This window comes from Phaethon aethereus, assembly GCF_964289735.1.
Source record: "Phaethon aethereus genome assembly, chromosome: 10".
Lineage (NCBI taxonomy): Eukaryota > Metazoa > Chordata > Aves > Phaethontiformes > Phaethontidae > Phaethon > Phaethon aethereus.
This window is the reverse complement of record NC_138586.1, coordinates 13508745-13531445: the sequence shown is the minus strand read 5'-3', so window position 1 is coordinate 13531445 and position 22701 is coordinate 13508745. Positions and strand designations below refer to the sequence as shown.

Here is a 22701-nt window from a genome sequence, read left to right as displayed (position 1 = left end):
GCCACAGCCCATCAAGCCCAAGACTGAATAAGATGCAGAAAGCTGCACCGCACTGTCCCAGGCAGAACTAAACCCCTCTGGGAGAATGGTGTTGAATATTTACAGTAAATACAGTGTTCTGGCTGCTCTCACAGGCATAGTCCAATTCTTTAGCTCCACTCAGCCAAGTCCAGCACAAGTGTATGTGAGAGCAGCTCTGACATGGAGCCTCAAGCACCACCTGGCAGCACATCTGGCAGCAAAGGTGTGTGACTAGAGCAAGGACTTCAGCATGGCAGATGAACAATTCCAGCTCTGCTCACAGGTACAAAGACCCAGGCCCGCTCCTCACTTCTCCATGAGGGACTCCAGCTGCTCCTGCAGGGATGTCATCTGGGAAGAGGGAGTGAGGCATTACAGTAAAGCATGGCTGGAACTCCTGGCAGCTCCAGCCCAAGCACTTCTGTGTTTCTGGGGATCTTCTACCTACACCAGTGGCTGCTTTGCCTGTACATGGCAGGCAGCTTGTGCCTGGGCACCTCTGGGGCCGAACTCAGCACTGCCCACAAGATGAAGCCGCACAACAGGAACCTGCAAGTGGGAACCTCCTGCCTTGGAGCCTGGTTGAAACTCAGCAGAGCTGCCAAGGCAGGAAATCTGCCAAGACCCTACAGCTACTGCCTTTTCTCATACATGGGGGCTAGTGGGTTTCTGTGTCATGTTTTACCCCAGGAAGCAATCCTAGCAGCCTTGGACCGCTGCCTAGACATGTTTTGGCTCACTGCTCCTCCAGAAGGAAGGCTGCAATCAACCCCATTTCCTATACCTCCTTGTGCCTTAGAAAGCTCCATGCAAGTACAGATGAGGTACTGTACCACAATTGACCTGTAACACCAGAGTTCAAAGCAGCTGGTGTGGTACAAGATTCAAGAAACTTTGCCAGAAGCCAAGCCTAGAACTGTGTTGTGCCCCAGTCCTTCCCACTCCACTGTGGGAGTTTCCTCACCTGCTGCTTCTCTCGCTCTTCCTGCTGCTTGAACTCATCCAGCACAGCCTGGAGACGGGTCTGCAGAGACAAACATGCCAGACCACAGTTACCAATGTGTTCTCAAGTGAATGGGTGCTGGCACAATATGTCAAATGGCACAGGAAGCCCCAAGCTGCACTGACAACCAGCCTCCTTATCTCCTGCAGTTTCATGGATTGCTTTGTCTCCATGGGGAAATGCTGGAATGTGCATGGTCACACTACAATTATTTGTAACCCAGCAGGCAAAGGCCCCTGGCTCTTCCAGGGCAGCAGCTGAATCAGTCTGCTGGATCTAATGGCAAGCCAGTGCTAAGCAGAAGACTTGAGAAGGCCCCAGGACAGCTCTCACCTTGAGGGCTAGGTTCTCCACTTTCATGATGAGATCTTCCTGGCGCTTCCTCCTGTCCTGCGTCTCCTGGAGTTTACTTTTCAGGTTGTCAATCTGTTTCTGGATCCCCATGACTGTAAGAGAGAGGGAGCTCAGACCCACAGCAGCAGCAGAGCTGGGCAGCACAGCCTGCCTGGCACCCTGATAATTCTGCTGTGCTCTGCCACCCACTCACCTATTTGGTTGGACCCCTCATTCTCCTGTTGCTGCCCATCAGACTCATTCAGCTTGTCCTGCAGCTGCCTCTCCAAGTCCTCCTCAGTGTCCATGATGTTTAGGTCTTCGTCATCATGATGATCTCTCTCATCCTCATCTTCGCTGCTGCTGCTGATGTCATTAAATATCTCCCGCAGTTCATCATGTTCTAGTGGGGTACAAAAGGAAAGAAGAAAAACACAGCTGATGACCTTCCAGCGCCCTTTGCCTGCCAGGGACCATGTTAGTACAGGGTGCCTGTTTCAACGCCCTCTCTCCTTTGCTCTGGGTAGGGCTTACCCCAGAGAGAATGGGCCCAACTGATTACTTAGTGGCTAGAAAGAAAAAAACAGCCTTCCCCCACTGCACCTGAGGAGCCATGGCCTTGCTTATGTCCTGACATCCCTGGGGAGGAGATGTCCAGGCTGGTGAGCGAACCATGGTTGTCTACTTCTTTTGTTTCATCTTCAGCAATGACTTCCCAGCCTGACAGCAGGAACAGATGAGTCAAGGGAAAAAGAGGAACACGAAAGATGCAGTGATGAAAGAATGCCAAAAACTGCAGGGGATCACTGCCCCTCCAACAACTCTGGCCTTGCAGCTATGGATATCCAGGATGAACCACCTCAGCCCCCTTTTTTGATGACTTCTCTGTTGTTACTTACGTTCCTGCTCAGTACAATAGTACAGTCTGCAAGGAAGGTCACCATAAAGAAACAATGAGTTTTGAACAAGGTGAAGATGAAGCTCCAAAACTTCAGTGCCTCTTGTGTGCTTATCTCCCAGTCTCTCACACCCACATAAAGCTGAATTTGTCTCTTCTTTCCACAACCCCAGGTCACACATAGTGTCCTGTCCCCCAGTTGAGCTTTTTTTCCTCCTAAAAGGATACGGACACTGACAGCTTCAGCATCTGTGCTCAGGAGACGCTTCACCTCTTTTTCCACATCAGGAGACTCAATATACTGTGACAGCAAGGGGAAAGAGAACAGAGACACTGTTAAATGCCTCATGCAGGCTGCTGGTCAACTCCAACTCTCCACCTCTGGATATAGCTCTATTTCAAGCTTTTCTTCTGTTATGCTTTCTGCTCAGTCTTTGCTCATGGTCACCCTAAAAGTCATTCATGCACTTCCAGAAAGCAATCCATCTTTTTTCTACAGACCTCCTTGGTGGGCCGTGTACTCTCACTTTTCTACTTATACTACATATGAAGTAAGACTTTTCTGTGTGTATGCAGGAAGTCCTTGAGGTGTTGTTTCCTGATGGATGGTCAACTCCACTCCTTCGCATCTCACTCAAAAGAAGGTTTCATTTTTCACTTTAAATTAGCCAGGAATCTTAATGCAGTGACATCAAATCTCTCCTATGGGCTATAAGAATGTCTCAAGTAATTTGTTTCCCAAATGTCACGCAAAATAGCACTCCATCCTGTTCTCAGAAACTGCAAAGCAGAGAAGAACAAGTCTTCCCAGCCTCATGGTGCTGCATCTCCCCAACACCTTGCCTGGCTTGTGCATATGCACAGAGACAGTCTCTGAGCTCCATCTGTTGTCACTCCCCCAGCTGACATGAGTTACTCTATTTGTAGTGTTGCTTGTTGGGGAAGTGAACAGGTCATGCATAGTGAGATTTCTGCTCGGAAAGCAGGAATGAGTGAAGCCTCATTTCCACGCAAGTCTTCCTTTCTTCTCTATGAGCAGGAAGAGATGTGCTATGGCAAGGCAGCCACAGGAATGAATCCAGCAGTTCCCTGCATGGAGGATTTTCCCCTCAGGAACATCTTGGAAAACATGGACGAAGGATCCAAAGAAGTATTTAAATCTACTAACCTCTCTTCACCCTCATCTTGGGCAAGGAAACACGTGAAGCAATGTTAAGGAATTACATGTTTTCTGGACTAATAGACAGTTACAGTTCTAATGTGTCTGCCTTCCTATCCCTTGGTTATTGCATCTGCATCTGTGTGAGAAGCAACTCACCTTCTTCTTAGCTGTCTTCCGGAATCGTCTCTTCCGTACATTTTTCAGAGGAAGGGTGACTGTGACAGAGGAAACAGATTGCATGTGTCAGGCAGATGGCCTAATGGGAGAGCTGCATGCCAAAAGGGAGAAGATCCCTTCAGGAACAGAGAGCGCACTGAAAACATAGCAGCAGCACAGCCAGGACACAGCAGTGGTGAGTGCCCTGCACAGCTGTGGGGACACCGGGGTGCTGGGATGGAGGGGTTTGGCACTGCTTTTACTCACTGCCGTGGTTCCAGATGAATTTCTTCTCTCTGTCCTTGTCCTTCTTCTTGTTTGCCTTGGGGTCAGTGCTCACAGTTTGCTCTTCCAAAGGGGGGTAGAGATCACCATCCACAGTGCAAACAAGCATCTGGAATCCCCACATAAACACAAAGGGTGCTTATCATAATGCAAGGACAAAAGGATGTGAAAGCTTCTCTGGAAAATGAACAGTGACTGCCCACTGCAATGTTGTCAGTCAAAAGGGATTCACGGGCACGGGGTACAAGAAACACAATGTTTCACACCTAGCTCAGTTCATATTAAACACACCAGCAGTTAAGCTGTTACAAGGACAATCACATTTCATGATTCAGAAACAGGATTTCTAAACACCAAGCGGAGTGGGGAATTTTAAACTGCGAATATTTTGAGAATACAGAAATTGGCCACATTATACTGGGTGTCCAGCTGCCCAAGTGTACAAGGGTTTTCCGGGAGCAAGGAATTAAGCTCCTCTTGGGGTAGGCAAGAAGGACAGCCCATACCTGGCAAATATCTGCTGTCTTATAGAAGGTTTTCTTGTCAATGGTTTTTAAGCTCTCGATGATGCAGGGCAGATCCACCAGCTTGGCTGCCAGTGGCACTCGGTCTACGCGGACAATCCCGTGGCGCCCATCCGCTGCGGAAAGCCACAGGAAAGGTTAGTGCTGTCACTAAACAGCTAAACTGAGCAATACATTCCTGGGCAGCAGAAATTTCATGGGAAAACACATGCAAGTTGTACAGCTTCACTTGTGGACAGTCAGAGGACTTTTAAGATGCCCTGACCCTGCTCAACTCACCGTGTAGCTCAATAGTGAGTCTGTCCTTCAAGTTGACATTCCCGGACTGTACTGCTCGCCGCACAGTGGAGGCATATTCCTGGGAAGGTTGGACAGACTTAGGTCAGGACTGAGTGTGCTTCCTCTGAGAATCACCAAAGGCTTCTGTCCAACCTACCCAGCTTTAAACAGCCCTGTCATCCCAATGCAGAAAAAAAACAAAGAAAATAGCATCCTCCTCCCAATACCACATGTTAACCCTATGGCTCTGCTATTGCCAGCGCCCTTCACACCCTCCGACATGACACAGCTGTGACAGTGGTGTGAGGCCCTTGACAGAGCTACCCTGCCAGGGGACCACAGCTCTGGGGGAAGTTATAGCTCCACTCACCAAACTCTCGTGGCCTCAGGAGGACACAGTCTCAGCTTTAACCATCTAACAAATAGCATTAAGTGCACTGACAGCCATGGCAACTGAAGACCCAGCACTTCCTAAAGCTCCACCCTTACAGAAATTTCCTCCCCAATCCTCTAAGCTGTCTTCCAAGCCTCCTGCTCTGTGTCACCGGAGCACTTCTCAAAACGAGGCTGTTGAAAATCTGTTCAATGAGTGGGAATGGGCTACCCAAGGCCAAAAGCATCCTGCCCCTTCCACGCCCCTTGTCAGGTCTGAAGATTTCCCACGGACTGCACCCGCCTTGTTAATTCCTCTCCCAACCCCCATGCTCGGCAAGCAAATTGGACTCAGCTGCCTGTCAAACGTGATGGTGGCCTCTTCAGCTGTACCAGACCGAGTGGTCTCTTACCGGTGGAAGTCGCAGCACGAACTGGCTCTCCAGCTCATGGGGAGCATCGTCCTTGCTCTTACTCATCCTTTCCTCTTCAGCTTGGAGAACAAGATGCAATTACCTCCTCGCCAAGAAGGCTCCTACAAGGTAACCCCAGCCCAACGCCCCCAGAGCCAGGCTCTCACACAGGGGTGGCAGCGGGGAGAGCTGGGGCCTTTCCGGGGCCCGGGGCTGCGCTGCTGTCGGGATGACGCTCTCGGCCCCGTCCCCCAGCCCCAAACCGCACTGCTGGAGCCTTCCCTGTCCCCCAGCCCCAAACCGCGCTGCTGGAGCCTTCCCCGGCCCCCCTCACCCGCGGCGGCGCCAGGCGGAAGCCAGGCCCGGTGCTCCGGCATAGGTTCCCCCCGCCCGTTCCGCTCCGCCCGGCGCTGGGGGAAGGGTGTTGGTGGCGCACCGGAAGCGGCGGGCGGTGGCGGCGGGGCTGCCATGGGGGGCGCGGGCGGCCGGCCCGGCTTCTACGTGGGGCTGGGCTTGGCCCTGGCCTCCAGCGCCTTCATCGGCGGCAGCTTCATCCTCAAGAAGAAGGGGCTGCTCCGACTGTGCCGCCACGGCCGCGCCAGGGCAGGTACCGCCGGCCCCGGGCCGGGGAGGGGCGGTGCGTGGGGAGCTCGGGCTAACGGGGGCGGAGGGACAAAACGCCCCTGTCCCTCCCCTGCGAGCGCCCGTCACCTCCGCCTCTTTCTCGTGAGCAGACAACCGCCGGGCTGTCGCTGCAGCTGCTCCCCGCGCCGGCGCGTTCCCCGGACACTTCAGGCCGGGCCAGCCTCCACCCGGCCAGTCCGGCCAGCGCTGGGCCTTGGCTGCCCCCCTTCTTGCTTGTGGGGCTTTTTGGTCTAAAAGTAGATTTTTTTTCTACAGCTATCGCCCATAGCCGACAAAGAGACGTTTCTGTAACTACCCACGTGTGCTGCCTTTTAAACGCAGGAGAATCCGAGGATAAAATCTTTGCTTTTAGGGTAACAGAATCAGTGCTTGCCCATGTCTGGGTCAGGCCAATATGTGACAAGACAGACAGACCCAAGGCAGCCTTGCAGAGAAGAGGCTCTTCCCGCGTGATTGCTTCTCCGAGGCAGTTCTGGCAGGATAATGAGCTTTTCGTGTAGCTTCATCTGAGGTTTCTTGTTACTCTTTCTTCCTTAGGGCAAGGAGGTCACGCGTACCTGCAAGAGTGGCTTTGGTGGGCAGGGCTGCTGTGCAGTAAGTACTTGCTCTGAAACTGTAGCAAGACACACTTAAGAGTGTGTTTGTCATTGTTTCCAGTTGCTTTCTTGTTTTATTGTTATGATAGTTGTTTGAGTGCTTGATTTTTATCTGAGTGTCTGAGGATGTTGTTGATCTAATGATAAAGCTAAAATATTCTAAAGTCTCATGCATTACCATGTTTCTCTGCTAAACAGAAGTTGAGGAGCTGGTCTAACTGGGTTGGATTAGGTGCTTCTGAAATGGTCTGCCCAGATGATGTAGTTATAACGGCACATCCAGCATTGTGTGTTTAGTGCTACAGTGATTTCAGCAGCTCTATTTTACATTTTTCAACATTAATAACAAATTGTACTTGATTTACCCTTTAAAAGGCTGTAAAAGCTCTTCCAGGAGAAGAACATGACTTAGAAATACAAAATGTGTCAAAACTTCTTTCAGCTTTGAGGGCATTATGGAAATATTTTCCTGTGGTTACTGCTGAACTGCATAGCCACGTGTGACTAAGGATCACCATTCATAACCATGAGCCTTCTCTTCCCAAGAGAACCTATACTGGGCTTCTGCTTTTCTTGCTGATGTTTTTCTTTCCTGGTTGCATGAGAACACAGAGAAACACAGGATGTTCAGATGGAAACTGAGGCTCTCTTCTGACTGCACTCACAGAATCACAGAATCACTAGGTTGGAAAGGACCTTTAAGATCATCAAGTCCAACCATTAATCCAGCGCCACCATGTCCCCTAAACCATGTCCTGAAGTGCCACATCCACATGTTTTTTGAACACTTCCAGAGATGGCGACTCCACCACCTCCCTGGGCAGCCTGTTCCAATGCCTGACCACCCTCTCAGTGAAGAAATTTTTCCTAATATCCAATCTAAACCTCCCCTGGCGCAACTTGAGGCCATTTCCTCTTGTCCTATCACTAGTTACTTGGGAGAAGAGACCAACACCCACCTCACCACAACCCCCTTTCAGGTAGGTGTAGAGAGCGATAAGGTCTCCTCTCAGCCTCCTCTTCTCCAGACTAAACAACCCCAGTTCCCTCAGCCGCTCCTCATAAGATGTGTGCTCCAGACCCCTCACCAGCTTCGTTGCCCTTCTCTGGACACGCTCCAGCACCTCAACATCCTTCTTGTAGTGAAAAATTGTATTATGCTGAATTGCTCCTACTTTGATGCTCACCTGACAAAGTTTCTCTTGCAGTGGGAGTTGGAGAAGCAGCAAATTTTGCTGCTTATGCCTTTGCCCCTGCAACGCTGGTAACTCCACTGGGTGCTCTAAGTGTCCTTGTTAGGTAAGCAGCCTCAGAAACACCCTTACCTCACCTACCACCCCTTAGTGGTGAAAGCAGTTGCTCTACTTTCCTCTGTCTCTTCCTTCAGGTACTCAATCACTTCGCCTAATTGGTTTTGTGGTTTTTTTACTATCTTTCAGTGCAGTTCTGTCTTCCGCCTTCCTGAATGAGCAGCTGAATGTTCATGGGAAGATTGGCTGCATCCTGAGTATCCTGGGCTCCACAGTGATGGTGATCCATGCTCCACAGGAAGAAGAGGTTTCCAGCCTGGAGTCAATGGCAGAGAAGCTGAAAGATCCAGGTACTTAAATAAAAGGGGTCCTGTCAACTTCAGGCTTGGAAATGACAGTAGAAGGTAGGATACTAGATTGGCTAGATTGGGAAGGACTGAACCAAAGAGTAATTGAGCTGTTTCTTGTTCGGCGCATCAGTGGAGGAAACATTCCCCTGTGTCCGGGATAGCTTGCAGGTTGCCTTCTGTGGCGGGAAAAGGCTGGGGTCTCCACATTCTAAATGTGAAAGATTGATGACAGTAAAACAGCATTTAATGTGTGTGCTCAGAGGATTTACACCTTACTAATTTGCTCAAAACATAGTGGGACATGTCAGCTTCAGAATGGCTTTTTAGGACTGTCAAGTCCTCTTGACCCTGGATGAAAGAAGCAGATGGGAACCCCACTTTGCAGAGGGGAGTCCGGGTGATGCTCCCAAGTCACTGGGTCTGTACCGAAGCAAGGGTGAGAACTTGAGTCATTAACAGTTACCAAGTGTGCTTTTTTTGTACTGTCTATGAGGTATAGATGCAAAAAGTGAAGAGCATGGAAATCGGCTGCAGCTTGCAGCAGAAAGGGTTGGTCTGTGGCAGTGCCAGGATAGGAGAGGGAATTCCTGTACACGAGGGTGGCAGTGGCCTGGCTGAGGGAAGGAGGAACTTCAGGCAAAGATGAACTAGCGATTCAAGGAGTTACGCCCAAGATCAAGTAGTCCTGATATTTATGTTAGAGAATGAATCAGGTTGCAAGAATATGATTTAGACAATAGCGTAAATGGCAGAATAAGCTACAGGAGATGGAGGAAGGAAGGACAGGGAGAAGAGCAAAGCAGAGTAATGGGCAGGTGCTGACACTCATTAGAGGGAGTGCTCTGGCAGGGCCTCACACTCCTGTGATGTGGTGCTTTCCTCTTTATCCCACCACAGCTTGCAGAGTTCAGCTAGGGCTTCTGCCACCCTCCTGGGCCTCCTGCAAAGCTGTGCCCCCTCATCTTGTTGGACAACAAGCCCCCCACCTCTGCTAGTGCCATAGAGCCTGGCTGTGCCCCTACCCATTCCAGCATGGGCAGCTGTATCCCCTGACAGGCTGACTTGTGGGGCAGTGCTGTGATCAGCACTGTAAAGAGCTGCTGTTGTCTCTGCAACTTTGCTAAGGCTGGAGACCAACTCTGCTTCCCAACCCCAGTCCCTACAGGTGGAGGCTAAAAATACAGACTGATGGGGCAGTTACCTGCCTGTCCTCCCTCTACTTGCAGTTCAGTTATATTTGTCACTGGTGCTACTGTTTTCTTACGGAGCTTTCTAATTCTTCTTTCCCAAAGGATTCATTGTATTTACCATGTGCATCCTCATGAGCTCCCTTCTGCTTATCTTTGTGGCTGGACCCCGTTACGGACAGAGCAATGTCCTGGTTTATGTTTTGGTCTGCTCCGCCATCGGCTCGTTTTCTGTGTCCTGTGTCAAAGGTTTGGGGATTGCCCTGAAAGAACTGTTTTCCGGGAAGCCAGTCCTGAAAGAACCACTGGGCTGGGTGCTCCTGGTATGCCTGGTGATCTGCATCAGCGTCCAGATCAACTATCTGAACAAAGCCTTGGACATCTTCAACACATCTGTGGTCACGCCTGTGTACTACGTGCTGTTCACCACAGCAGTCATGATGTGCTCTGCCATCCTCTTCAAGGAATGGCAACACATGGTGCTAGACAACATCATTGGCACCATCAGCGGCTTCCTCACCATCGTGTTTGGCATCTTCCTCCTGCACGCCTTCAGGGACATGGCCTTCACCCCCGACCTCCTGCCGCTCTTCCTGCAGCAAGGCAGGCCAGATCTGCACATCTCATGGAGGAGTGCAGACAGACATCAGTCATGTCAGCACCACCCTCTTCTGCCCTCAGAGGAGAAAGGCTCTCAGAGCGCGGAGGAGGAGGAAGGTGAAAGCGTGTGAGGAAACCTCTGAACTGTTAGTTTTCTGCTGCCACTGCTGAGCACCTCCACTGCAAGGTTGAGCATGCTGCCTCAGCTGCTGCTAGCTACTGCTGCACTAGCAGGAGTTGGCAGTTACCATCTACCTGCCCCAGGCACAAGATGGGTGACCTGCCACTGCCAGGAGGCCAACAGGGACAGCAGCCTCCTGCAGCTACAGACAGGAGCCCTGTGAGCTGCCCAGTTCCTGGGATCCGGTGCCTCTTCACTGTTCTTCCACATGAAGAATTGATCTGCCCTCATCAGGATACCACCTTTGGCTGTGTGGAGGCCCACAGCACTAACACAGTGCTAACCCTTAACTGAATGCAAAAATCATGCATTTGGGGAGGCCTCACAGCATTTTTTTTAAAATATACTTAGAAGATTAACAGTTACAAAATAATCTAACATGGTGCTAAAATTACAGAGGGAAGATGGACATCTGGCTTTCAAGATGACAAACCTGGAGTATTAATTCAAAAATTCCTCTGTCAAGTACTTGTTTTCTCACTCTGCTAGAATTTATTTACAGATTCACATCCAAGAACAGAATACACAGCCAAAACTGGAAAACTTCAATGATGGTGCCACATGCTGCAGTGGCTCTTGCAGAGGGACCAGCCTCTACACGCAACGTCTGCTGTGCAGGTTGATGAAACACCTGCTCACTGTATTCTATTAAAACCAGATTAGTTCAGTTACCGAGTGGCTAGTGATACATTTGTACCTAGAGCTGGGACAGTGCTGAAAGGCGTGAAGGATTACAGGGGTAGGAAGAACCATGCAGATGCTCGAGAGAAACTCAAGATAGGGACAGAAGAAGGAATCACTGCAGGAACAGGAGTGACCTAAGAGTCCTTAGCTATTGAGGTAAGTTTCTGAAAGATAACTAGACAGCTGTGTCCTCACTTACATGGGTTTGTATCTGCATAGTTCTGTTTAACACATCCTGAATTTGTTCCCAGGAAGGTTGCTGGCTACAAGCCACCCATGTTAGGAACTCACATGCTGTGTCCAGCCATCCACAGCAAATGGACATGTGCAGAACTGCTTTACCTGATTCCTGTGTAGAGCTCCAAGCCACCGTCAGTGGGTCACTCCAGGCTTCTCGGAGCCATGCTGCACATAAGCGCTGCTGAAATGCTATGCTGCCTTTCCGAGAGGGCGGACCGGTAGTTTGTTGGGAAGCTACCCTCTGTGTCCTGGGGGCAGAGGTCTAGAAGACACGGTATAGGCCCTCCCTCCAGCAGTCTCCACAGGTAAAGGTGCATACAGTTATAAAGTACCTTGTTACTTATTTCCTGCATTTAGCCTCTTGAAAGAAACTACTCCTCTACAGGACAGCAGGAGCTGTTAACCCCTTGGGGAAAAGGAGGAAAGGTCACAGCCTCTCCCAGAAACAAGTCTGATTCATGGGATCAAATTCATTGAACAACAAATCAGAATTCAGAGCAGACCTTCTAGCCAGAAGACAATTACGCCCCCTCCCTACTAATTTTGCAATAAACAGGATGACTGGGAAGGAGAGTGAGTGACAAGGCGGCAAGATTTTCAATTCTCAGTGGTCATCTACCTGAACAAAGGAGAATCTCATGTTAAAAATTGACCCAGTTAATATTTATTACATTGACCAGGGGAAAGCAGTTAATGGAGCAAGTCAGTATTGACAGAGTTGTGCTGCAGTTTGAAAAATCTGTCACTTGGCCACATGAATGATTTACTTATGGAAGCCTGAAAGTATTTTCCAGTAGTGACAGTGTCTGGAATGATCACTATGCCCAACAAGCTCGTCTTGCTAAGGGTACCTGTACCAGACTGCACAGCAATGACGCCTGCAGGGCTTGTTAGCATCTCCCAGGAGGTTTGTTTCGTGCAGCACCGTTTAAGGCAGCGGTCACAGGCTGGCCTCACCCAGAGCTGATGGTCACATCAGCACGCCCTGATGTGAGTGTCACCACCCCTCCATTCAGCTGAGCGGGTGCATTCCCAACGCTTCCTGCATAGCATCCATAGCCCCAGAGTCCCAGCACAAAGACAGCTGCTGCCCCATGGGGCTGGGAGCAGCACATCACCCTGAGAAGAAGCGACCATGCCTCTGTCGTGGGCTCTCATCTGGCTGCAACTTCCCAAGACTGGCATTTAATTAAATCCTAAACCCCAGAGCTGATCCTCGCTCATTCAGGCAGCAGAATGACCAGGAGCCAGCGTGGCGGAGGGCCCAGCCTCGTGGGGGGCTGGCTGGTGTCCTCCGGGGCGCGGGTCCCACTCAGTCGGACAGGCTCTCCGAGAAGGCCGACTTGGACTTCTGTGTCTGCTCCAGCCGGTTCAGGATGAACTGGCTGGTGTCAATGAAGCGCTCCACGCAGTTCACGAAGCACGTCTCAGCCCGGCTGTCCAGCTTCGGACCCGGCTTGTCCATGCATTTCTCCTGCACACAGCGGGGGACCCGTTGGTCCCGGGGGCACCGCGGCCCGACCCCCCCTCCCCCGCACCCCGCGGCTATGCCTCCTGGGCTTCTCCAGCCCTCCTTGACAGCCTCAACCTCTCGGGCGCATCTAGCCCCTCCCCCCCGCCCGGGACTCTTCCCGTCCCGTCCCCTCGGGTCCCCCTTTCCCCGAGAGCCACCCCCCGGGCTCACCAGGGCTGGAACTGCTCCCACGGCCGCTCCATTTCGTCCCCATCTCCCGCCTCCCCCTGGGGGCAAGGGTCAGCGCGGCGTCCCACCCCCCTCCCCCGCTGCCCTCGGTCACCGGAGCTGGCGGCCCCGCCCGCCGCTCGCGGGCCGCCCGTACCCAGCAGAGCTCGGTCATCTGGTGCACCAGCTGCTGGAAGCGCTGCTTCTGCGTCTCCACCTCGATGAAGCGCTGGAGCTGGGGGTCGGCGCCGCCCAGCCCGGCGGCGGACGGCGCGTCCATCCCGCTACCCGCACCACCTGGACTGCCGGTACCGCCGCGCCGCGACCTTCACGTGCTGCGCCGCGCCGCCGCCGCGCATGCGCTCTGCCCGCCCCGCGCGTGCGTCGTGCCCGCCCCTTCCGCGCGCACTGCGCACGCGCGCTCGGCCGCCGCGTGCCCCCTGCGGGTGGGGCAGAGCTGGTACGCGGCGGCAGCCGAGGAGGCGGCGGCGGCGTTGCGAAATGTTTATTGTGCGCAGGCCCGGCCTGCCGCCGCCTGCGGAGCCCGGCGGGGCTGGCCGGCACCGGGGCTGGCGGGGACTGCGGCCGTCAGCGGCCCCGCCTCTGCCCTTGGCTATGAGGGGCCCTGCCAGGGACAGGGGCTGCGCTGGCGGCCGCTAGGGCCCCTCAGGCCCCTGCTTGCCCAGGGGGTGGCCAGTGCCGTGTCCGCGACAGCGGTGCTGAGGTACCGTCTGCTGTACATGTCCGTCCCAGCGGTGCTAAGGTACCGTCAGCTGCACGGGTCCATCCTTGCAGGCCGTGGGGCAGCACCAGGCAGGGGATGGTGGGCTGGGCCGGCCCAGCCCAGGGTCAGGGCTCCTCGTCCGTGATGTCCAGGATGCTGCCCAGCAGCGCTGTGAAAGTAGGGCGCTCCTCGGCCTTCTGCCATGCGAGAGGGGGGAGCCCTGCAGGAGCCTGCTGGCTTGCCCCACTGCTCCCTGCACCCCGGGGTACTCACAGACCTCTGTCAGCCCCTCCAGGGCAGCTGGGGGTGATCACCAAGGGTGAGAGCAACTTACCTCATGCCAGCAGCTGTACATGATGGCATAGACCTGCTCTGAGGCCTGCTGTGGCCGGTAGAGGCGCAGGCCTTGGATGACGTGCTCTGTTGTCTCACTGTTACTAAACCTCTCGTACGGCATCTTTCCCAGAGAGTAAACTTCCCACATCAGAACGCCTGTTACAGGGGACAGTTCATGGCATGAGAGCGCCTGTGCCTCAAGCTGGTTTGCAGAGGAGCTCACTGTTGTTGGGACACCCTCTCTTCCTGACCTCCAAGTCATTAATGCCATGCTCTTACCAAAAGCCCAGATGTCAGACTTGCTGCTGAACTTGCTGTACAAAAGCACTTCAGGGGGAGACCACCGCACTGGAAACTTTGACCCCATGGAGCTTGTATACTCATCATCTAGAACATACCTGCGGCAGATAAACGGGTCAGGGTGCCTGTCTTGGATTTCACATTTCATTCCTCCATGCAACCGACCAAGCCCAAAAGGAACAGATGGCTCTCAGAGTGACCAGAAGTTGCACTCCACATGGGTTTCAACAGGCAGAAATGTCCCTTTGCAAACAAGTATATGAGTCAAGATTGGGGAAGGGATAGGGTGACACAGAAGCGTAGAAAAAAGGGGATGTGGAGAGAAAGCTGCAGCCAGGAGCCCAGAGGTGCAGGAAAGAAGCAGCAAAGAGAGGGGGAAAAGAAACAGGGGAAGTAAGAAAGGAATGGTGGAAAGTGGAGAGGCAGAAGGTTGAGCCAGATAGATGAAGCGGAAAGACAGGAGAAGACACAAGAAAAGCAGAGCTGGAGTGATGGTGGGGAGAAAGACTGAAGTGCAGAAGAGACTGAAGGAGGAGATAGGGGATTGAGACAGGAAGGTGACACAGACGTATCTACCAGACCTGGAAAGGCCAAAATCTGATACTTTCACAATTCCTTGATCGTTCACCAAACAGTTGCGAGCAGCCTGTGGATGGAGAGATGAAGGCAGTCACTCCTACCTGCTCGTGCCTCTCCCATCTCCCTGTACCATCTAGAACTTCATCTTGCCCCCACCCACTTAAGACTTTGCCTCACTTTGTCCTGCAGGTTCACGTGGACTCGGGCAAGCTACAAAGTCCTCAGCCAAGATAGCAAGAGAGGCCTCCAGGCATCCAGCTTATCTATGGAGGGGCAGCTTCCCTGGCAGGATTTTGCCTGAATAAAGCAGCACCAGGAAGCGATCAGGTACGGCACCTACCAGGATTGCAAGCTGGCAATGCCGGCCCAAGGCCTGACAAACTGCAGGCTCAACTTGTCAGGGGGGTCAAGAGGCCCATTTTCATGTCTGAGCCAGTGATGCTGCCTGTGCTGCCTAACGCAAACCCTGCTCTGGCCACAAATGCATTTCCCATCCCCTGGAAAACTACCTAGTCCTGCCCATTCTGCAATTTCTGCTATCTCACTGCACAGCAGTGACTTCAGAGCATCCCGCCCATGCTCAGGTGGGCAGGGAAGCTGAGGGATGTTCTGCAGAGAAGGCTGCAGAGCTGCCTCTCCTCATGTTGATGAACTAGATGGGCCTTGTCTAGGTAATGTTGTGGCTGTTGCTGAGCTGGAGATGTGTCCTTCAGCCACAGCCCTACCAGGTCTCGGTGCAGGAACTGCTTGGATTCCAGGTACTCCATAGCTTCACAGACGTCCTTGCACATCTCCAGCAGCTCGGCAGGCTGGAACCGCCGCCGAGTTTCCCTCAGGAAGTTCAGGAGGCAGCCGTTGGCCATGTACTCAGTGATGATGAAGATGGGACGCTGCTTAGTGCAGACCCCGTAGAGCTGCACCAGCTTCTCATGAGACAGGTTCCTGTGTTGGGGGCAAAAAGGGTAATTCTGAGCATCTAGAAGGCCAAGTAGCAAAACAAGCTTCTGTGAATAAGGACAGTTTGGGAAGAGAAGGTTCTTCTGGCCCAGCCAACAATGGAAAAGCTCGCCAAGGAATCAGCACAAAGGCAGTAGGTTCTTGGATGCATTTTGCAGAGTGTGAGGCTGCCTGAGCCTGTCCCTGCACACCACCCAGGAATGCAGCCATTCTGGCAAGGCACATCCAGCACTGACCTGCAGGCTGCTCACCACTTACATCATGACTTTGGCTTCGTCAATAAACTCATCCTCTGACATGGAGCCCTCCCTGATCATCTTGATAGCAACGTTGTACTGGCCCCTCCATTTCCCGTACTTCACCACGCCAAACTGCCCCGTCCCCAGTTCTTTCAGGAAGGTCAGATCCTTCGGGTCAATCTCCCACGACCCTAGAACAGAGAGTGTGAGTGTAATGTGGGTGCAGGTGACCTCCCTGCAGGGTGCTCCCAGTCATCAATCTAGCAAGCCCAAGAAGAGCTCACAAGCATGTGCTGCCTGAAAAACTATCCCAAAAAATCCATGAAATCCAAGACCTGTTACTCCAGGGGATAGGGAGCAAAGTAGCTTGTGGCATCTCTTGGTCAGTATCAGAGGGCCAGCAAGTGCTGGGAAGTCAATCATGAGAAGGCTGTGAGCCCTGCTGCTGTGGAACAGCCAGGATCCCAGCCCCAGAAAGTTACTGCTGGTAGAGATGGGCCCTGCAACCCAGGCAACCATGAGGTAGCCCAGGCCAGCTTACCATAGCCAAGGCCAGCTGTGGAAGGAGCATTTTTCTGGTGCTGAGACACAGGGTACTTCAGTCTGGATATAAGCCCTGAAACACAAAAAGGTAGATTGCCACACTGCGCTTACCTGCCACGTTCCAGCAGGGAACACAAGCCTCCTGCCTTCGGTGCAGGAAGGTGAGGATACTGTCACATCAGTAAAAACACTGCTGGCCTCACTCTGTCCCCCAAACACTGACCAGCAGAGTTGTGCTGATGGTACGTGATGAGCTCTGGGATGGTGTTGAACAGGTGCTTTTCTGCCAGGTAATACTGATTCTGGGGGGTGCAGCATACAACATAATGGCGGATCATGCCTTGGGGGTCTCTGGAGAGACAGTACATGGGGTCAGTGGCATGGGGAGGATAGGCAGAGGGTGAGGGGTGCCTGGAGGGGCCCTCTGAGGTAGAAGCAAGCTGTTCGTAGATCCACTTACACAGAGGACTTGGCATAGACGGAGACAGTGTATTTCCCTGTCTTGCTGGTAGAGTCTCGGACAATGAAGCCCCCTTCCTTACCCTAAAACAGAAAGGGGAGAGAGGATGGGGTGGTTGTGGGGAGGCGTGACTGTAACAGGCGAGACTTCAAGTGAGTGAAGATCACAGCATGGATGGAGAAGGTGTGGTAGGTCACAGGAGTCCTACTTCCTGGCCTGGCCTGGGGGGCCACCTCCTGAAGTGCCTGCCAGGAGGAGGTTATGTTGGGGTAGGGATGGTTCCTGGGGCTGTTGAGGTGACACTCCCTTCCCAGCGCAAGCCAGAGTTGGTCTCATGCTGGACACAACATGACAGCAGCTCATGGAGGGCTGGTGTGTAGAAAGGACCCAGCCTCGGAAGTCAACACTTACCTCCTGTTTCAGCAGTTGCTCCGCTTGGCTCCGAGTGATATTCTTTGAGTACCACCTGGAAAAGGGACACAGTCACCAGGGAGATAACCTCAGCCACCACTGTCCCCAGCCTGGTCTGACCCTGGCCCAGCCAGGACAGGCAGTGCAGGGAGCAGGGCAGGGATGGCTGTCATGGGGGCAGAGGCTCCCAAAGGGTGTGCAAGAGGGAGAGCAACCAGCCAGGCTAGGCTTGCAAGCTGCATAGGTTAACTGAATGTAAAAAATCTCTGACCAAGCGCAGCTTGACGCATCCCTGCATCTTCTCTTACTCACTCAAAGATCTCCAGGGAATTGCTGGTTTCAGTGACATAGTTGCTGGGGATGTATCCTTCCCTCCTGCAGAAGAAAAGGGGCTGGTCACACTCTGATGGAGGAGGCCAAGGGGAAAGCAGGTTCCCATGTGGGTTCATGCTTGGGGAGGGCTGATACCGCAGCCTGCTTTAGTCTCCCTCACGCTCCTCATGTTCCATCCCAGGCAGGCAGCCTGTCCTAACACCCACGAGGCTCTTCAGGTGTGTTTGCCCACCAGTGCCTTGGCACCAGGAAAGGGCACCACTGCGGGGCAAGTGCTGCAGGCAGTCGGAGCTCTTACCCATTCTTGTCACGGGCTTTCCACCAGGGCAGATGGCTTTCCTCCAGGATGAAGTACTCCTCGCCCTTCTGCAGTTGCAGGTCCTGCGCATTCATCGGCAGGTAGTTGTAGAGGGCCACCACCTTCTTCATCTCGCCAGCTGTGCTGGGGGCCGGCTCGGGGGGCAGGGGCTTCATCACCATCTTCCCCAGAGCGAGGGAGAGCATGGGACATGGTGAGGCTGGCAGACACAACTGTTTCCCAGGCGAGACCCTCCCCAGGCCTGGCAGGGCAGTGGGCTCAGGCTAGGTCAGCGCAGCGTTCGTGTCAGCTCTCACGTGTATCTCCACCACGACACCAATCTCCCCCCAGCGCTTTTTATTGCAACATTTCCTCCTTGGACACCCATCCTCACAAAAGATAAGTTTTTTCTCTACCTTGTGGCTTAACCCATGACTCCTCCACCCTGTATCAGGGCTTCTCTATCCTCCCAGCTCCCCCTGAGGAACCTCAGGGTGAGATTATTTGACTTTCCTCCAAGCCTTTGGGCTCCATCCCCTGGTTCAAGCTCCTTCACCCTTAGGGCATCATCTTGACAACTCTCTCCAGAGCAGAGCCCTGGCCTGTACTTCTCTGAGCAATGCCCTGTCAGTCACTGAACGTTGGCTTTTCCCAGGTAGACCTTTCCTTAAACACCTTAGAGCAAACCCACATGCTGACGCTGGCCCCTACCTGGTCTTCCTCAGGAGTGGGGGGAAGAGGCTTCTTTGTCTTGCGATGCGACCGCCCAACTTTTAAACCTTCAGAACAGAAAATGGACTAAGGTGCGAAGAGATCCTCAGCGTCACACCGCAGTGGTCCCCAGGGTCTGGGGACAGCGCAAGGGGAGGGTGCCCAGTGTCTTACTGCCATTCCTGCTCTCCAGGATCTGGCAGCCCATGGCATTCTTGGCCGTCTGGGAGCAACAGAGGTACTGGCCATCAATCCAGAAGCAGGGATGATACTTCTGTACCAGGTCACTGTTGTACCGGATAACTGTGGCAGAGGAGGGGAGACATGCGTGACCCAGGGCTGTGTCCCCAGCCTGCTGTGGAGAGCTCTCCGCTCCCTAAATGCCCCATTAAATCATTTCACAGCTCGGCTGTGCTACTGATACACAATCACATGTGGCCCTGCTGCTCGGGTTTCCCTCAGGTCATTGCTTGTGTTCCATCGCTGTAGCTATGCAAACCTTGTGCCACAAAACCACTAGCTCAAGGAGGGCCAGGCCTTTCCTCTCCGATTTGATCAAAGCTCTTCAGCAGCTCTGCAAAGGGACACGAGCATGCTTGGAGGGCCAGGTCCTGCTGTGACAGTCCCTCCTGCCAGCTGAAACATCCAGCATCCCCAAGGCTGCTGAGGCCCACAGTTCACAGCTCTTTTGAACTCTTTTTCAGAAGTGGGGAGGAAGGCCAGTGCTGTGCCTGGCTTGTCCATGGGGAGAGCAGGGTAGTGCCACCATCCCCCACCTGCTCAGAGACCTCCCTTGCTGGGAGACTGCTCCCTTGCCAGGCAGGTGCCAACTGGCTTCCTCATACTTCTCCCCAAACTACAGGGACAACTGGATGTGCCTAAGCACCACCTCCACATGGTGCTGGCCCACAGCAGCTCCACGGAGTGGAGGTGCTCCAAGGGGCAGAGAGCCCCTTCTCTGGCAGAGCAGGATGAGGGCATCCTGACAGCAAAAGGCCAGCATTTTCTCTCCCCTTTTCCCTGTGGATTTTACCCTGGCTTCAGCTGCCACAGCAACCTCCGTCCCATAGCAGGGAAGTGGGAAGAGGGCTGGCTGCCTGCTGGAGCAGAGCAGCAGGGCTGTCATGAAATAACCAACTTCCCTGTTATCAGCCTGCTTTGCTTCCGCCTCACACGGGCAAACTTCCTTGTGTCAATTCGAGCAGCTAATCTCTTCCCACCAGCACAAAGCCACAGAAAGATACACATGCACCAAGAGACACATAGGGGCAGCTCCAGCACATTTCAGCTGACTGCAAGCACCCAAACCCCTCTGCACAGTGCTGCTGCAACACACTCTCAGCTTGAGGAGGTAGCACTCACACAGCTCAGCATTAGGTCAGCAGCACTGAGCAAGGCTCGGGGTGGGTTGCAAGAAACGCTCCCTGGCTTCCAGCAGGCTTTTTGTCTGTGTTTCCTAAAGCACTGGGGGGGGGGCTCTACCCTTGCCTTGCATGTCAGTACAGCTGCGTGGCCACATCTGCTATTTCCTCTTGCCCTCAAATAGCTTCTGAGCCTGCTTGAGGTAATTTGGATTAGGCTTGTGAGGGCAAGAAGCCTCAGCCGAGGTGGCTGAAGTGCTACAGAGGTCAGAGGGTAACAGAGGTGAGGGTCCATCCCCCCAGAGCAGGAGTGCCTGGTGTCAGCTCAGGGATGTTAGGGATCGTGCATGGGGGGAAAGGCCTTACGAGTGCGCTCGTCATGAGAGATGTTTCTGATCAGTAGTTGCTCTTCCGTAGACATGGGATAACGTAACCACGAGATAGCGAGCAGCCGGAAACCTGGCGCTCTGGGTCATACCGCACGTACAACCGATTGCTTGTGTTTGCTTTCCCAGGGAGCCGCAGAGCCCCCAAACTCACCACTCTTTAGCTGATGGATCCAGCGTTTGCGCAACTCCTCCGTCGGGGAGAAGACGTAGAGGGGCCCTTCGTCATATACCACCTGCAGGAGCACATGCCTTAGCGCCTCGGCTGGGGGTCTCCCAGGGAGGATGGGGGGAGCCGAGGCTTGTGGCTACCCTGAGCAGCCGGTGCAGATCACAAGCCATGCCTGTGTTTGCTGGCCCCACACCATGCTCATGGGACCATGACGGAGAGGTTATAAATAAGCCCCCTCCCCCGAGACTTTCCACTTCCTTCTCTGACTTTCGGTGTGTCAGGGGCTGCACTGGGTGCCAGCAGAGGCAGGCAGCTGGGTTGGGGGCTGAGCGGGCAGCCAGCAGACAGCATCCCTCCAGCATCTGCCAGCAGACTGAAAGGGGCAGGACAGAGCTCAGAACCAGGTTTCCACCTAAGGAGCCCCCTTAAATAGAGCTGCCCAATTCCCTGGGACTCAGAGGCTCACCTGCCTGCCCCATGCAGCGCGGACAGCAGCAGGGCATCCCCAAACGGCTAAGCGACACCTGGCACTGGGGCAGCGATGCTGTGTTTGGCCCCAGGACCCTCTGGGGCCCCGCTCCAGCGCCCTGCAGCGGGGCAGAGCGGACCAGCAAAGGGGGTGCAGTAAGGACTCACCTGGAAGGGGTAGGGGAACCGTTCGATGATTGAGATCTGCTCCATGTTGTTGTAATCCTCTCCTTTCCTCTGGAAGAGAGAGGCAGAGATGGATGCTCGCACCCCGCTGCTTGGGTGCTGGCATCTCCCCTGGGATCCACAGGCTTTGGCATTCCCCTGCTCCCCCTGCCCTGCATCAAGCTGGACCCCTGGTATGGTACGGGTTGTGGATGCGGAGCACCCCATGCCAAGCAGGGCTGTTCCCCACTCCTACCACCCCAGGGCAGGGTAAATCTCCCTACTTCCCCAGCAAGGGCACAGGGGGACACAAGTGGGGACCCTGGGACCTTCCTCACCGGGACCTGCCGCTCGGGGGGAGGGTTGTTTTCAGGCACCACCGTCTCCACACACGTGATCTTCTCAATGTCCACTGAGCCTTTCTTACTGCCCCGGCGCTGCAAGAGATGGGGTTGGTTCAAACAATCGCCAAGGGTGAGACCCAGGGAGACTCAAGCCAACCACTGTCCCCATCCAACCACCCCTTAGGCTGGGTGCTGGCGAGGGACACCTGGTGACCCATGGGCACAGCCCCTGTGGTTCTGGGGCTGCTGACTCACCCCCCGCTCAAAGTCATACTCATAGTAGGACAGCTTGCTCTCCGTCAGCAGGAACAGGCGCTTCTTGAAGTTGAGGGGAGATGTTTTCTTCTTCTGCTGTGAGCGCTTCAAGAAGATGCTCTCCAGGATGACGCTGGCCATGTCGGCCCCACCAGTCTCCTCTGCGCCGTGCTCGCTGGGTTGCTGTGGGCAGGACAACACCAGCACGGCGCTTGATCAGCTGAAAACCTGCCCGCCACTGGACCTCACTCAGGTGCACTCTGCCCCCTGCCTGAGGGGCAGCCAGGGGGTGCTGGGACCCCCAACGGGGGAAACCAGCTGCAGAGGTGCGCGGGCAGGTCAGTGTGGGGTACTTGCGATGTGACCTCTTGCTCTCCTGTCCTCTCCGACGCCAGGCTGAAGACCAAGCCACACCCAGCTGACTTCAGCTCCCACCAATTTCTGGAGAGGGGCTCCTCGGATGTGCAGACAGGCAGGCGGACACAGACAGCTGGAGAAGGAGTGAGCTGGGGAGGCTGCAAGAAGCATAGCCCCGGGGGAGGAGCACAGGGCCTGAGCAGCAACACCCGGGGCAGGCTCCCTCCTCCCCTCCAGCTTCGTGTGTGTGTGTGTGTGTGTGTGTGTGTGTGTGTGTGTGTGTGTGTGTGTGTGTGTGTGTGTGTGTGTGTGCGTGCGCGCGCGCCATTTCCTCCTGCTGCACCGCAGGCACTTCGTGGCAGGGATGTGCTGACTTGGCAGTGTGCAGAGGATGGCCACAGGAGGCCAGTCCCTGAAAAGTTGTGGGTAGGTCCTGGCCCTG

At 54.1% G+C, this 22701-nt stretch overlaps 4 protein-coding genes across 5 annotated transcripts; 1 reads left to right on the top strand and 3 right to left on the bottom strand.

Annotated features, from left to right (window-relative positions):
• Positions 1 to 327: 327 nt before the first annotated feature.
• On the bottom strand, positions 328 to 5916 carry TAF7L (TATA-box binding protein associated factor 7 like; the record flags this gene model as incomplete). Its single annotated transcript, XM_082004316.1, has 12 exons — positions 328 to 372; positions 986 to 1045; positions 1358 to 1470; positions 1572 to 1760; positions 1961 to 2077; positions 2484 to 2556; positions 3574 to 3632; positions 3841 to 3967; positions 4365 to 4498; positions 4662 to 4740; positions 5447 to 5526; positions 5883 to 5916. 12 exons carry the CDS (start codon positions 5914 to 5916, stop codon positions 328 to 330), a joined length of 1110 nt encoding a protein of 369 aa, XP_081860442.1.
• Positions 5915 to 10205, top strand: LOC309408487 (magnesium transporter NIPA2-like; the record flags this gene model as incomplete). Its single annotated transcript, XM_082004317.1, has 5 exons — positions 5915 to 6053; positions 6629 to 6685; positions 7896 to 7986; positions 8127 to 8287; positions 9580 to 10205. 5 exons carry the CDS (start codon positions 5915 to 5917, stop codon positions 10203 to 10205), a joined length of 1074 nt encoding a protein of 357 aa, XP_081860443.1.
• A 2247-nt stretch (positions 10206 to 12452) lies between these two features.
• Positions 12453 to 13178, bottom strand: TIMM8A (translocase of inner mitochondrial membrane 8A). The gene is made up of 2 exons (XM_082004293.1): positions 13018 to 13178; positions 12453 to 12653 (listed from the first exon to the last, which is right to left on the bottom strand). The coding sequence occupies exons 1-2, from the start codon at positions 13138 to 13140 to the stop codon at positions 12492 to 12494; spliced, it is 285 nt and encodes a 94-aa protein (XP_081860419.1). The 5' UTR covers positions 13141 to 13178; the 3' UTR covers positions 12453 to 12491.
• A 493-nt stretch (positions 13179 to 13671) lies between these two features.
• On the bottom strand, positions 13672 to 22113 carry BTK (Bruton tyrosine kinase). 2 transcript variants are annotated; one of them, XM_082004260.1, is made up of 18 exons: positions 21903 to 22113; positions 21642 to 21740; positions 21307 to 21375; positions 20653 to 20734; positions 18926 to 19054; positions 18752 to 18819; positions 18041 to 18222; positions 17722 to 17784; positions 17410 to 17464; positions 16999 to 17081; positions 16762 to 16889; positions 16537 to 16611; positions 16015 to 16186; positions 15525 to 15741; positions 14802 to 14866; positions 14200 to 14318; positions 13919 to 14076; positions 13672 to 13781 (listed from the first exon to the last, which is right to left on the bottom strand). In XM_082004260.1, exons 1-18 carry the CDS (start codon positions 22041 to 22043, stop codon positions 13710 to 13712), a joined length of 1977 nt encoding a protein of 658 aa, XP_081860386.1. In that variant the 5' UTR covers positions 22044 to 22113; the 3' UTR covers positions 13672 to 13709. The 2 variants fall into 2 exon arrangements, with proteins under 2 accessions (XP_081860386.1, XP_081860387.1); XM_082004261.1 differs by lacking the exons at positions 15525 to 15741; positions 16015 to 16186; positions 16537 to 16611 and having other exon boundaries at positions 16826 to 16889.
• Between the last annotated feature and the right edge of the window lie 588 nt (positions 22114 to 22701).

Excerpts from the sequence above, each read along its gene's own strand:
- TIMM8A (XM_082004293.1), bottom strand. The coding sequence starts at position 13,140 with ATGGACGCGCCGTCCGCCGCCGGGCTGGGCGGCGCCGACCCCCAGCTC. Across the intron at positions 12,654-13,017 it reads AGATGACCGAGCTCTGCTGG|GAGAAATGCATGGACAAGCC; the intron begins GTACGGGCGGCC and ends CGCTGTGTGCAG.
- BTK (XM_082004260.1), bottom strand. The coding sequence starts at position 22,043 with ATGGCCAGCGTCATCCTGGAGAGCATCTTCTTGAAGCGCTCACAGCAG. Across the intron at positions 19,055-20,652 it reads GATCCATCAGCTAAAGAGTG|TTATCCGGTACAACAGTGAC; the intron begins GTGAGTTTGGGG and ends CCTCTGCCACAG. Across the intron at positions 14,319-14,801 it reads TCAGATTTTGGCCTTTCCAG|GTATGTTCTAGATGATGAGT; the intron begins GTCTGGTAGATA and ends TATCTGCCGCAG.